Here is a 15,472-nt window from a genome sequence, read left to right as displayed (position 1 = left end):
ATACATCAGTGTATAACAATAAATTAAAATATAATAGTAGCTTCTTGAGTTCTGACTATATTCATACACTTCTATCAAAGCAGGAATATTCTGACCTAGAAAAAAAAGTATCTCTAAACATAATTTAAAAAAAAAAAAATCAGTGTTTTTGCTAGAGTAGTACGTAACTACAACCAAACTATACCTGCTCTTAAGTAATATGTTCAGTGATTAGACTTACATATACAAATGCTGAGCTTCAGCACTGATCATTTTCATAACAGTGCTGTCATTCACTGCTTTGATTTATTATCTCTGCCACAATTAGGATAATTTGGACTAGGTTTCACTGTTTTGTCAGTCTGGCCACACCATCTATTTGAGACAATAGATAACAATGTTTATTCTGAAGTTGTAAAGACCATTTAACTTAATCCACAGTAGCCAACTGCAGTTTTCTAAAAATGGGCTTTGTAAACGTGTTCAAGAACACAGTACAAGTTTTCTAGTATGTTCACTGTGTTCAATTTAAAGTACAAATCCAACAACAACAACAACAAAAAAATCTGTTCCATTAACTTAGACTGAGTACTTTCATAGAAGAGTCAGCATTGTTTAATGGACTAAGGTTTGCCAAAAGGATCATATACTTTCCTCGAATATCAACACGAGTTCAACACAGGAGAGGAAATAAAAGGTGTACACATCACTATGCACTGTTTATAAAAGACTCCAAGCTTTTAAAAGAAAGCAAAGAAGAGGAAAGAGATTTTTATAGAACAGGAAAATATACTGAGAAAACAAGTTTTCAAAACAAGTAGCAGTGTATATCGTTCATTGTAATGCATTATTGACATGAACATCTAGAGCAGCTAGAAAAGAAAAATTCTTGCTACCCTAGAGTTGGAAGCTTGGTACCTGAAAAACACTTACATTTAACAAAAGCTATTTCAAGAGCTAGTGATTTTAAGCAGCAACACTACCAGGTTCAAGGCCCAAATTTAATCAGAGCATATGCTTAAGTCATATTGGCAAAGCCAACCAGAAAGTTGAATGGAACCTAAAAATACCAACTGCCTCTTTCCACCAATGCCAGTAAAAATACCACTAATACAGCAGCATTGAAAGTTTTGTTGGACATACATGAACTACAACAGAACCCTAATCATCTTCCCACTTAGTATTTGCATTTTCAATCCCATACAAGAAGAAGAAAATGCAACTTCAATGGAAGTCTCCACAAAACACACAATTCTAGCAGATATGACCACGTATGAAGACATACACTGGTCTATACAACTGAAATATAAAAGCATTTACCAGTAGCCAGACAAGACCACAATAAAACATTCCCTTAACTACACACCCCTCAAAGTGTTTCAGTTAAAAAAACGGTATCACTGTATGGTAACCTGCAATAAAGTGACAGCAGTCAGTGGCCTAAAAACAAAAATTTAAGTATTAAACTATATTTTAGGAAATTGCTCTAAGGAGAATGACACATACATCAAAATTGACTTCCTCTAGAAAGAAAATTAAAATATTTCTCTAGCTGCTATAAAACTGCAACTAAGGCATAATAAGAGGCTTTAGCAATACCAACGATTACTCTTGTTCTTTTACTATTCTGCTACATTCCAAGTTTTAAAACTTTTTCTCTTTTAAACTAGGTTTTAAACTAGGCTAGTATACTCAGAACACACAACCACCTCACCTTCTGTATGGAATTTGAAATAAGTATAGATTACTTTGTAACCTGATTCAGGAAACAGAAGAAGTTTCAAATTTGTGAAGAATAACAAAAGAATGAGAGAACATGCGAAACAAAGTCCTTCCAATCTTGTTTGTGCTGCAAACTAGAGTTTAGGGAGTTATTTCTGGCAGCACACCAGTCCAGCAAAGTAGCATTTTTCTATCACCCTCTGGAGTGCAATCAGTTTCCACTTCTCTCCCCCATACTTCACTGGGTGTCAGCACCTTTCTTTACCATAATTTAAATGACAAAAAAAGAAAAAAAAAATAAAGAAAGAAAAAATCCCCACCACCAACCTACACACTTAGCAAAAACCATACTAGTTTGGGACTAAACTGAAATAGTTTTTACTATTCCTCCTTTGTATAAGCCATCTTCACCTGAAGAATTTTCAATATGTGAAACTAAGAGCAGATTTTCTTTTTGCCTGAATATTGTGTTTTCTTTTAACAAGCCCTGCCTAAAGATTACTCACAGAGAGCAAGAGAATCTTACTTCAACTCCTCACATTAACTTGTGCACTGATTCCCAAAACATGTGCTTATTACCAGCAGTTCAACTGGAAAAACTAATCCAGAGTAGACTGACAATTCATTTCACATCACATTGAACAGTCCCGTTTTCTCCACCAGGCTGTCACTAGCATTTGGGCAGTAAACCCAGAAAAACGTCACATCATCTCCCAAGGAGCAGTTCCATAAGCTGCCCATAAGTGTCTACAGAACTGTAACATCAGGACCAGCACATGCGTAACACTGTCAAAAGGTGGTAAGCATGATTTTCACATACTTTTTTGGAACTTCTAACACATTGATCATGAAACAGCTACAGTGAAGGAGACTTGTAAAAAGTGATAGTAAGGGAGAGGCTTATCAATTATTATAACATTATTATATATTATTATATATATTATATATAATATATTATATATAATATTATATTATTATATATAATAATACTTAATTAGGAGTATCTGACATAAAACTCAATGTTTTCCTCTAAAACCTGTATTGGTACAGGGCATTTTAAAACAAGGCAAAACTACTTCAGACTCAGTTACTTAGATACATGTTTTTATTTCTTAAGTTAGAAAGTTTGAAAGTTAAAATAAGGTAGAAAAAGGGAAAAAAGATTCTGTATGTTATCCAGCAAAAAAAAAGCTACATACAAACCTCGTTCTTTTCCAGGTTTGTGAGAACACATGGGAAGTCAGGGCAGGGGAGGGACAGTAGGGACACAACACTGGCTTTTCATCTGGCAGGTTTGAATACTGACAGATACAAAAGTGACTTTGCTCTTGTATGAATCCCAAGAGAGATGCCAACCACCCAAGAACACAAGACAATTTTATACAATTCCCAAGGACTGGCAGGGAAAGGCAGGGTTGGGGGACTGAGGTAGGCACCATCAAAAATTAGTTAATATATTTAAGCTGTTCAATAAGGCTTGCATGACTTCTGTCTCTGCTACGTTTACTTTTAGCTACTACTAAAAGTCAAATTTTTTTGAATCAAACATAAAAAGCACATATCTTCTGCTTTCTCTCAACACTACAGCACTCTTAAAACCTAAGCATGTCTGGATGTTTAGAGAGCTGGCACATGTATTTCTACACTGCTGAGTGGAAGCAGGCATGAACTGTCAAGAGCAATTCTAGATGAAAGGTCAAAGTAAAGAAGGGAATAATATCTGTTTCACAAAATACATTTGCTCTCTAGTAATGAAAGCAAGTGACTCTATCCAGTGGTTCAGTAACCTACCTCTGTAACAGCTCTGCATGAAGTGCACTGGCATGGCAAGAAGCAGTCCTCATTACGAAGTATTTCCAATCACATGCCTCAGGCAGCCCCGAGACACGTCACTTATGCCCTAAGTGTGCTAGCAAAGCATCGGCTGCAACAGGTGCTGGAAGAATAATTCCTCTCCTTTCTACGGAAGTGTAGAAAAAAAGGCTTTTACGCTATAGTGGTCTGAAGTAGCACACTAACTCACTCAGTCTTGTTTTCTGACCTCCAACAACAAATAACATGAAGCCCTGAATCAGAGTCAAGAAAAAAACCTGTACGCACCCTTCCAGAGAGCATTCCTGAATTATACACACTCCCAGAATGTTTCTAATTTTTAGAGGCTGACAACATAATTGCTAAGATGGTCATAAATAGCTTTTTCTAAAAAAATTGTATTCTGATTCCCACGTCCTCTATTCTCACAGTAATCTTTTAAAGACTTATACTCTTACTATCAAAATAATTCACTAAACTATCCAGAGACCTTGAGGGCAAAACAGTTGTCAGATTCCGTATCAGGTGGGCAGAAACAACCTGTCCAAAAATTACACGCAACTGTCACAAATAAAGTGCTAGCTAAAGACTGCACTTCTATCAGACAGATGACTCAGTCCATCTGTTAGTTTACTTAAGAAAAAGGAAAGTAACCCGAATTCTTGTATCCACCTGAAAAAAAAAAACCTGACTACACCACCAATTTTACTCTTGAGATATGAGCAATTTTAGGAATTGTATTGGTTGCAGTTATGCGTATCCAGTCTAATTTAACTGCCTGCTTGCACTTCCAACATTTTGTCAGATATTTCTCAACTAAATTAAGCTTTCTACTTCAAATATGCTATTTGTGCAACTATTAAAACTAAAGACACAATTCCAAAGTTCTACCTTTACATATTGATGTACACAATAATTTAATGCCACCACTGAAATAAATGGCTTTGCTACTCTGGTATTTTACTACCTTAAATAACTGCAGTTATTGCAGTAGACTGAACTATACTACTGTCACTAATAATACAATGCTCTTGGATACCCACTTTTCTGGAAACCGTAGGAAACATGTGTGGGTTCCTTCAAGAATTCCTAGTCCTAGTGAAGGCACATGTTTTGCTACTTCTGCCGTGGACTTTCACTCATGTATTAAAGACGTAAAAAAACAATCAGTATGGTATCGGTTTTCTTAGCACAACATTTAATATAATGAAGGCTTACTAACCCAGGCACAAAATACACTGACTTTCAAATGATAACATGAATTACATTCTAAAGCGACATACTTGAGCAGAATAGCTGCTGAATCTAATTAAGTAGAAATTTTAATATGGTTTAGAGACCACAAATTTAGCTATCTTTTTACCTTGAAAACACAAGCGAGGATATGACATGATTTTCTAAAAAGGCAAAATCTAGAATAATTTAGCTGCTTGCCCTCTTTAAATACGGAATGAACATTCACACACATGATACGCATAGCAGCCTGTCACAAACAGGAATATACTGGGGTCTGGAAATATCAGAATTTAAAATTCTAAAAAATACTGTTTCTTTCCCAGTTCCTGCAACTTGGGTAATGCAACCAGACTAAGCAGTCTGCTTTCTGACTAGCACGCTAATGAAAAACAATTCTTTCCCACACAAAGAAATGGATGTAGTAATCCCAAGAGAAGGCTGTACAGTTTGATTAAAAAAAAAGTCAGTATCTTGGAAAGCTCATTTATTTTTATTGGAGTTAACATAGAAAATGAGCTAGATACCAAAAAAATAAAAATTGATGATAATTCAGTTAAGCTTCACTATGGAATCCCAGCTCTAGCAGTTGAGTTATGTTTATCAGCTTCTGTAACACAGATTTCAACATATGCTTCAATAAAAGTCTGTTCACACATGTTCTTCTTGTATGAATACGATGGGAAGTTATGCTATTACTAGAACCGGGGCACCAAATTGTGCTGTTACCTAGATCTTAACTACCTTTCCCCCCCACCACATTCCAGTCAGCTAGTGAACGGGAACCTCACTGAATATGCCTATTCCTGGATACCTATTATGAACTAAGTGCATTCAGGAAACTATATTAAGAGCAGTACTTAGTCAGCTAACCACAATACAATAAGAACAACAGGTGTTCATGGGAATCAACTGTTTACCTAAAGCGGAGGAGAGAGATACACACAAGCGCTATTCAAACTGGCTCCTGAACCAAGTAACTTCATACTTAGGCTTGACCATTTAACTGGGATATTTAATATTCAAAGTTTATCAGCAACCTAAAACCCCTAACAGATGCTACTCAAATAGCATATACTTTTAATTTGAAGACAAACCAGACTTCTGCAAGAATTAATTATTGTGTACCACTCATGTTTGTGTCTTACTGAATTGCTGATTATTTTATAATATGAAGATGCTCTTTACAATCATGTTTAGTTTTATTTGACATAAGAAAAACCAGTTAGCTCTTCAGTAACTGACCAGCTAACCACCCAGACAAGATGCGAGATCTTAACACAAAAATCATCATCAGAATTAGTTCAGGCTCGTGATGGCTGAAGAATAGGCTCTCACACATGTATGTGCCAAAGGACAGAACAGAAACTGCGGGCTTTTTTTTTTTTATTTTTCCCCCAGCTCATCTCGGAATGACTTCTAGTATTTATTTCTTTTTGCATTCTTTGGAGCACCAACTGCATATTACCTGCAGAACAGCAATGGCAGAACGCAGTTCATGCATTCCAGGAGACCATAAATATCATGTCAAAAGTATGTGTTTAGTATTAACTGCTAAGATTTAACACTACCTGCAAATAGAGGAGCTGTATATGAAATGCTGGTCACTTGTCCCATGCACCTTGCCACTCCTCCCCCATCACAACTTGCCTTGACCAGCAAATACATTAAAAGACATTGCCCCAACAAAACACAGCATGAAGATATTGTTTAAACATGTTTCAGAAATATACCATCAATCGTAGTCTAAACAAGTCCAAAGAGAGAGCATGCAGTGAAAGCTTGCCATCATACTGGAGTTGGACCAATTAAACAAAACTGAGTCAATTTAATAGCGCCTCCATAGAAAGAAAATACTTCTTTAACCACATCATTTTCTTAGCCTGTGTAGTTTAATTGGTACAGTTTGCTTCTTTTTTTGAAAGGCTTGGAACTGAGCATTCTTGAAGTCAGATTTCTTTGATATACCCAATGATCCCTCAGAGCGACCATCCAACTTGCAACTACATCTCCCTCTTACCAGCTTAACGCTCTGCACTCATGAGCAGGTAGAAAGTTTCAGACCTATAATATATTCATTTGCCTATATTTACTAACTGCTTCAAGTCAACTATTCAAACATCTAAATAAGCAACCTAAGGGTAGGTTCAACCTAGACACTTTCCTGTTATGCTGGTTAAGAGAAATATTTGTGCTCCCTCCAAGCTGGCAGAAGTCCTAGCACACATACAGTTACATCAGCAAAAGAGCAGTCTCACTGGTATAGCTTACTTCACTCCGCGTCGCCTGCGCAATTAAAGCACTTTTGGCCAGTAAGAAAACCAAATTTATATGGGGCTTCTCAAAATATTTATGCCAACTCTTGCTAGATTAACAGCACTCATTGTGTTAAAGACTGTCAAGATAATTAAAAAAAAAACGCCTCTGTTTAAGGGACCTGGATATGTACTGTAAGTTTTCTGAGTTGTAACTTTTTCTTCGCAGGGTATCTGGCTTCTACATGAGCAACATGAATAAGTGAAAATAAATTATCACAAGACAAAACAAAGCTTAAAATAACATAGGACATAAATACCTACAGTTAACAAAGAAAACTAGAGGGAAATACAGGAACATGATTCTAAACAAAACAGCAGGGAGACTGTTCCCATGTTTCCGGCTACAACGCTACCCTCTCCATTGAAGGTGCACACACACGGGGTGGGGGGAACCCTTTAAGTTCAAAAAATGTAATTAGGATTTTCCTGTAATTTACAGAGAATTCTAATGCCTCATCAGTTTTATGCAGCAGAGAAATTGGCTGATTTTCATCATAGAGATCTTGCCGAGCTATTCTCCAAAGGACTCAAGACTTACGGTCGTCTTTAAGACAAAGAAGGTTCAAATCCAACTGCAAGGCAGACAATATCTTACAGTGGGAGGAAAAAAAAAAAAAAAAAAAAAAGAGTAACTCGGTTCCCCGGTTGTTTAACTGAGGGACAGGCCTACAGGGAGCACAACGTCCCCCAACAGACAGACCAGCGCTCGGGCTACCGAGCCGCATTTCTCACCGGGTCCTGCACCAATCCAGAAAGAAGATTATGGAAACAGAACAGGCACTAAAAAGAGCTCGGGGGGGGGCGGCGGGGGGCCGGGCCAGGGAGGCAGAAAATCGCCTTCAAATGAATGAGCCGGCGGGGAGCGGGAGTCCCCGGCGGGAAGGCAGGCAGGCAGGCAGGCGGGCACCCACCTCCCTCCTCCCCCGGCCCGCAGCCGCGTCCACCTCTGTGTTTACATCCGAAACCTCCAAACGCGACACTTTGCCGAGAGGGGGATCCCCCCCCCCCCCCACCCGCCCCGCCGCCTCTGTATTGATTACACAGGGAAAAGCCCAGCTGCTGCTGCAATGCAACACCCGCCGGTTAAGGCGGAGGGAAAGGGGGGGAAAAAAAAAATATAAAAAAAACCAAAAAAGAAAAAACCACCGGGAGAGAAAGAAAGGAGACGGGCGACCGGGGCTCACGCCGTGCCGGCGCGCACCGCCGCGCCCAGCCCGGGGGAGGCGCCGGAGCGGGGCCGCTCTCCCCCCCCCCCCCCCCCGCCCCGGCCCGGGCCCCGCTGCCGCCCCCCGATCGCAACTTCGCCGCCGCGGGGGACGGGGACGGCGGGGCCGCCCCTCCCCCACCCGCCACTAACAATGGGCCCCTCCCCCACCGCGGGGCTCCCCTCAGCTCGGCCCCCTCCCCCTCCGCCTACCGCCCCCCCCCCCCCCTCCGCCACCCGCCCCGTTCACGGCTGTGGACCGTTAGAGGCGAAGGGCACGGAGCTTCCCCACCACCACGACCCCCCGCCCCGGCGGCCCGCCCGCTCCGGGGCCGGCCCCTCACCTCATGGTGCTGCCCGGGGTCGGGGAGCCGCTCCCGCTTCCTCGCTCGCTCCGCTCTCTCTCCCCCGCCCCGCCCCGCTCCGCTCCTCGCCGCTCCGCAGGGGCCGGCGCGTCAACGGACAGCGAGGACCCCCGGCCGCCAGCGCCTCCCCGCCCGTCTCCGCCGCTCCCTCCGCCGCCGGGCCGGGCCAGACCACCGCGGGGAGCCGGGGGGTGGGAGGGGACCGAGAGAGGTGGGGGAAAGGGGCGGGGAGGAGCGAACCAACGCGCGGGAAGGGCGGGGGGGGAGGAGGAGGAGGAGGAGAATGGGCGGGCGGGGAGGGGGGGGGGGAGCGCGGGGGAGGCCGGAGACACCGGCGGGGCTGAGGGAGTCGGCGGGGGGCGCGGCGGCGGCGCGCAGGGGACGCGGCGGCAGGGGCGGGAGGAAGGGGCGGGTCGCGGAGGCCGCGCCCACCGCCGCCGCGCTGCCGCCCGTGCGGGTGAATGGGGCTCGGCGGCCCCGCGCGGGGGCGGGCGGCGGGGGGGAGGGAGCGTCCTCAGGTGAGGCGGCGGCGCCCCGGGGAGCGCTCCTCAGCGCGTCCTCGGGAGGCAGCGCTCGCCCGCCCGCTCGCCCGCGGCAGCTCCTTCGCTCAGCGGCCCCGTGCCATTGTCCTGCGGGGCCGGCGGGGCAGGGCACGGCACCGCGGCGAGACCCCGCTCCCGGCCCGCCCCTCGGGCCAGGGGGAAGCGGAACCGGGCCCGCCTCGGGTGGGCCCCGCCTAGGGAGTCGTGCCGTGACCCGGCGCCCGGGAGACGCCCCGGAGCGGCGGGGAGGGCGAGGGGCGGGCTGCGCTCCCGGCCGGCGGAGCTCGGCGCTTCGCGGGTCTCCGGGCTGGCCGAGGCCGGTGGCGAAGCCCTCCGCCGGCAGACCCTTCCCCTTCCCCTTCCTCTTCTTCACCCCGGCCCCTCCGCTCCCTGCAGCGGGGTCTGTGCCCCTCAAGTAACCTGCGCTCGGTACAGTGGTAACACTGGAGTCTGCGTGCGGGAAAGAAAACACGTAACCCTCGCAGCCCACTGTGTGAGCTTGGCAGGTAAATTACTCGGGGTTTGCGTGGCTCTCCCATTGCCTCTCTGTGCCCTCGGAAGCGCGGGGCCTGAGACGCGTGGTCAGGAATACAGGAATGTTACTTCAGCTTTACGTCTTTCCGTAGCCCCACGTCTGTGCTAAATACAGATTTACGTTTTTCTCTTAGTACTCCCAGCGGATCCAGCACACGGTATGCATAACTTTAACCCAGCTCCCGCTCAGCTCATCTCCGTCAAGGACCGAGCACCCGTTCTCTTTCGTCGCCGTTAACAGCAGTGATGAGCAAGTATCTTTGGGATTTACCAGTGACGCTACGGCATCTTGGTGCTTTTGCATCTCTGATTTCATTTTTCCCTAACAAATACCAGTGTTTATATATTCCTTATATTTTTCCGATCTAGGTTTCACACATTTAATGTTTTTTACCGTGAATCCCAGGTATTTGACGCTATGCAGACAACCTCTTCCACGATCAGTATGGCATCTGAGGCAGGGTCATCCACTGTCAATTAATGGTGTCAGTAACACAGCAAGAGAGGAGCTAGTCAATGAAAAAAATGGTCAATTGTGAGAAAACACTAATTCAGGAAAAAGGACAGGCTCTGAAACTGGAGCTAAGGAATAACAGTTTAGTAAGAAAACTAACATGTTTTTACTGGCAGAGGGATGATGTCAATGAAAATGTTGCAGTAGAGGTGAATCACAAAATGCAGATGAGTAATCAGAAGAAAAGCAGCAGCATACTCTTAAAAATTAAGTGGGTAATTGTGACAACAATGTAAACGCAGTCTGAAGAAGGGGACACAACTGAATCTGGTAAATAAATTTACCTTAATTGCTTCCAGCAAATACTGAGGACTCTAATGACTGATGGTGGACCTCAGTTCTTAAGGAAGGAATCACGAATTTCCTAAGATCTAGGCTTCCTATCACCAGAACACCCTCCAAATAAAAGGTTTGAAGAGAAAGCCATTCTGACAGTGAAAAGTATCTTGAAGGCAGCCAAATATAAATGTTAAGATCTGTATCTAAATGTATCTATATAGATACATCTAAGATATATATCTGATGGGCTTCAGCAGATAAATCAGTAGAAGGAATAGCAGAGACAGTCAGAAGAAGAAGGATTTTGTTCCAAGATCCTGGTTGTTCTATACCAGAAAAAATCAGTATCATAATGTGACTGTTCTGATAGGACTATTTGGTCATATTAGTCAGATCTAAAAGAAGTTTGACTGTGACAGGTATATAAAAACCACTGAAAGTATGCCTGGGCTACAAGTCTGCCCGAGAGGGAATGAAAATAGCCAGAAGCTGTTACTCCCGCAAAATAACTATTATCGTTATTTGTGTTATATTACTTGGTGTTCTTAGCCAAATCAGATATGGTCATAGCTGGATTTCTCAAGACATACTCTGTGGTACAATAGAATTTGTAAAAATGCCAGAAGAATCATTTTGCATGCTGGCATCGCAGATGTCACCAAGTGCAAAGTCATTCTGGACGCTAGCTTAGTCAAAAATCCCATTGAATTAATCTGTAACAAAATACTAAAATCTGCAGTAACTCATATTAGCAGTTACATGAGAAGGAAGGGAGCCAAGATGATATAGGGCAGAAATCAATTATAAATGTTGAGTGCCTTTTTCTTTCCAGGTCAATTTAGCGATGTTATTGTCAAGGAATTGAAGTAGTCTAGCAGAAGAATGAGTTAGTGTCTTGTACATGTTTATGATACTGAATTATGCATTGAGAAATCTGTAATCTCTTGTAGCGGGCCCGCCTGTTCTCAAGCTGTAATCATTCAATGTGTCCAAGTCACTTTGTGCGATTCTGCCGTTATCTTTCTCGATGACGGGATCCTCCAGCGGCACAGCATGGGTGTTAATGCCCTCCGCATCACCTCCCACCTCTCTCCCTTCTTCTGGCAATGACAAAAACAATGTGGCAGAAAGCCTTCGTAGCTGGTGGTGTCACGCTAATAACCGGAGGCCCTTGACAATTTACGAGGCAGAGCCACGTAATGGCTCTTCTAACCTGTGTCCGAGGACCGTGTTCATGCCCTCCTTCCTCCGGATCCAAGCAGCTCGGAATACCCCAAAGCCACTTCGCATCCCTCCCTCTTGCATTTTCTGCTGCTCAGCTGCAACTGAGGACTGGAATTCAGATGTTTCCAAAGGCTAAGCCAGCTCAGGTTGAGCAGTATGGTGTGCCTCCTCTCCAAACAACCCGACTAATGAAGGCTTTTTGAATGCTAGAGAAATGGCTCACCCAGGCATAAACCAGAAGAGAATGTGTTTCTGTTTAGTATCAACCAGATGCAAGAGGCTTGGCAGGCTACTGCTGAGCAAACCCAGCCGACTCCATCACATCTCATCAGCATGGATCACCCTTAATACAGGGTCATGAGGAGGATGCATGACTAATGTTCTGGACACATTCAGAGAATCCAAAAGCTTCAAAAAGCAGAGTGATCCTTCCTCTCACAGTGAGGTTTCCCCCATCATCTCTGAAACAACCTCCCGCTTTGCAGTCTTTGTTTCTTTGGAAAGTCTGTTTGTATTTAAGAGGAAAAAGTAGCTGAGATCTTCGTATGTCTCACTACAGTCAGTGTCCTAGGACAGCAGCGCTTATGCAAGATCATTTTGGCCTTCTTTGATGATCTGTAAATAGCATAATGCAGGATACACAGTCGGAGAGGTTTCTGGAGTGGGGGGAAGTGGGTTTTTCTGGTGGTTTTGGTTTTTTGAAGGTTATTGTTCTTTTTACTTAATGTGCCTAGAGTTTGGGCTTTGAATATGTAGGAAAAGATTTTTTATTTCACTTCTTTGGATTATTTTCCATAGAACTAGTATAGAAAGAAAATGCAATTTACTATACAATAGAAGTGAGAGAATTGCAACAACAAAGCATGAGCTTTCTTTCTGGTTATAGTGAAGGGCTTTCCAAAAATGGTGGGCTAAAAGAAAATGGCTCTGACAGTGTGCTCCTGTTAGCATCTAAGATTATCAAAACAGAATTGAATTAAGTAATTTAATATATTATTCTCATCACTGATTATGTTAATCTAATTTATAAATACTTCTTTTGCTCTGGACCAGACACAGAGCTGACGCCTGAACCAATTCCATGAGGTCATGGTTAGCTGAACAAGATGAGGATCAGACTACTATATAGATAGTTAAAATATACTGGCTAGTATAATTCTTCCTGTCCTCCTCTTTCTTTCCCTTGCCCCCAAGTCATTTTCAATTTCAGGTTGCCATGAGTCAGCCGACTGCTGAAGTGTTGCACAGCAGACCATTAAAGGAAATGCTTTCAACCAAAACTCTTTAGCTTTATTTTATTTATGAAATTATGCAGTATTTCTCAACCGTCTTCTGAGGGAGGGGGAGTAAACTATCTCTAAAATTCTTTAAGAATGCTAAAATAAACAGTTATTGGCATGACTCAGCAGATAACGACAACAATCACCAGCAAGGGCTTTTCCTAATGGAATAATATTTTTGTTTTGTTGTAAAAAAGGCAAAACAACATCACCAGAAAAGGAAGCAAAGCTTGCTATCAAACACAGTCCTTTGACTCCTGAATGTGAAGCTCGGTCTTCCTACCAGCGTACCCTGCTCCTTGTTATACAAGTAAACAATTCATAGATCTTCCATCAAGCACCTCCAAAGAGGAATGAAAACAACAGCTGAAGCATTCCACTGTGCATCTTTCCACCAAGGTTCCTAATAGTGCCCCTCGTACTGTCAAATAGCATCAGCAAATCTAACCACAAGCCTCTGTAGACGTGAGTCTGGAGTATGGTATGTGTCTTTCAGTCTGTTCCCAGTAGACTCAAATATTTAAGTGAAAATTCCTTGAATAAAAATGGATTGTTTTTTCCCCCTAGATTTATCATGAAAAGAATTTGTATTGTGCTGCAGGCTATTCAGTGAGGGCTGAAGTCTCTTTTTGTGTAAATACTGTTTATCAAGTGTAAATCAATGCATTGTGTATTAAGTGTAAAAATGCTTTTCTGACACTCAGATAAATTATGATTGTTGTTTTGACCCTTGTGTTTCATTCACCTCCACTCAGTTGCTGACTTTTGTGGTTTCTGAGATGACATGTTGATTTAGGACCACTGCGATAGACCAATCTCATCTCTTACTTTCCATCTAATTTTATACTCTTAGCCCCTAATGGTCTTATTTGCCACCAGTCTGCATTCTTCTTATGCATTACCAATAAAATTTATTCATTATGTTCTTTGCTCTCCCTTGCTAATGTCTTAGAACAAATTGTACTCTGCTGCTTTATCTTATGCTGGAGGAAAGTCCAGGCACAAAGCTGGCCCAAGATTTGGTTAAGATTGTTTTGAGCCATCTTTTCTTACAACTCCAGATGAGTTATGTTTTAAGTTCCTCAACCACAGCCAAGGATTTGGGCCATTATTAATTAGTTATTATTAATAATTGTTAAGTGCCTACAGTGCACTTGTAGCATTAAAAAAGGGCAGGCTTCTTGCCTGAAAGAGCTATTGCTCTAAGAGGATGTCTACACTGCAGTCTCCCATATCTGAGCTAGCTTTCAAATACTTAGCTCAGTTAGCTGGTATTAGTTATCTATCTGGTACATTCTAGCTGAAACCACATTGAGCTCTGCAAGCAGCTGCTCATCTCACTCCTCGGCCCCAACACTGGCAGAGATTTGGCTTTACCAGAGCATGTTCACTGTGCCATACCCCTTCATTCTGTCCGAGTTTAGGTAGACAGATGCCAAAGGAGGTGGTATAGCCTTTCAGTTGGAAGCCTGTACCAAGTTTCACCAATTTAAAGCTACCTTGTGCTTTGCAATTTGTCTTTAACGGACAAAAAAAAACACCCAAAAAACCCACAAACAATTGCAAAACGTTGTGAAACCCTGGGAATATTCTACTCTGACTCCATTGCAAATATGTTCTGTCTTTTGACTGTCTTTCTGCTTTCTCCTCCCTTCTATTTTAGATGACTGACAACACGCTTACTATTGCTGGTTAGTTTCCATTCACTGCAAAGTTGGAATAACTTACGATGAAAGTACTGTCCCAGTTATAGATGAATGACAACACTTTTACTATAGCTGGTTAGTTTCCACTGACTGCAAAGTTGGAATAACTTGCAGTAAAAATAATGTCCCGATTATACATGAATGACAACACTTTTGCTATTGTGAGTGAGCACCTGTGGACTGCAAAGCTGGAAGTAACTTACAATACAAATATTGTTCTAATAAAGGTAGAAGCTTAGTAAGATGATGATAACCTCTTTAGTCCTTTCCAGCACTGCAGATTTTGCTTTCTGGCAATAGCTATAGCCAACTCCATAATTTGGATTTCAAATTTAGTAAGTGATAAATCATGCATGAGACCCAAAATATACAAAGCAGCAGTTGCAAAAATATTCTTCTTCAGGATTTTAGAAAGAACATCACAAAAATGTTTGCCAAATGAATTAATGTTTCTATAAAAAGACATGCGAAGAAATGAGCTCTTAAGAGATTACAACACTAACACATGCCATTATTATTACTATAACTAGTTAGCAACAATTTCAAAATGAAGATATACTCTATAAAATCAATGAGAAGGAATTCCTTGCAATTGGCTCTAAGTCACACTTCCAGCAGTAGGGATCTCTATCTCAACAATAATCACTCTCTCTGCTGAGTATTTATTCTCCACTTCCTGTTAGTTTAGCTCCCATGTTTCACAAATACAACCGTATAAACAGTGATGGATTTTCTCCTGCTCCTTCCAGCTTCAGACAGA

The 15,472-nt window shown here is 42.6% G+C and overlaps 1 protein-coding gene and 1 long non-coding RNA gene across 7 annotated transcripts in view; one reads left to right on the top strand and one right to left on the bottom strand.

Annotated features, from left to right (window-relative positions):
* Positions 1 to 8,862, bottom strand: part of ENAH (ENAH actin regulator) — a 100,465-nt gene extending 91,603 nt beyond the window's left edge. Inside the window, exon 1 of one of the 6 annotated variants that reach the window (XM_052805938.1) lies at positions 8,613 to 8,862. In XM_052805938.1, the coding sequence (XP_052661898.1) occupies positions 8,613 to 8,617 (5 nt within the window). In that variant the 5' untranslated portion in view covers positions 8,618 to 8,862. The remainder of the gene's footprint in view (positions 1 to 8,612) is intronic. The other 5 variants (XM_052805939.1, XM_052805941.1, XM_052805942.1 and 2 more) reach the window with 5 other exon arrangements.
* A 131-nt stretch (positions 8,863 to 8,993) lies between these two features.
* On the top strand, positions 8,994 to 13,733 carry LOC128150480 (uncharacterized). The gene is made up of 2 exons (XR_008238068.1): positions 8,994 to 9,681; positions 11,453 to 13,733. It is a non-coding gene; the product is annotated as an uncharacterized LOC128150480 (long non-coding RNA).
* The last annotated feature ends 1,739 nt before the right edge of the window (positions 13,734 to 15,472 follow it).

This window comes from Harpia harpyja, chromosome 13, assembly GCF_026419915.1.
Source record: "Harpia harpyja isolate bHarHar1 chromosome 13, bHarHar1 primary haplotype, whole genome shotgun sequence".
NCBI lineage: Eukaryota > Metazoa > Chordata > Aves > Accipitriformes > Accipitridae > Harpia > Harpia harpyja.
Note: the sequence above shows the minus strand (reverse complement) of the source record. Positions and strands in the feature narration are given on the sequence as shown.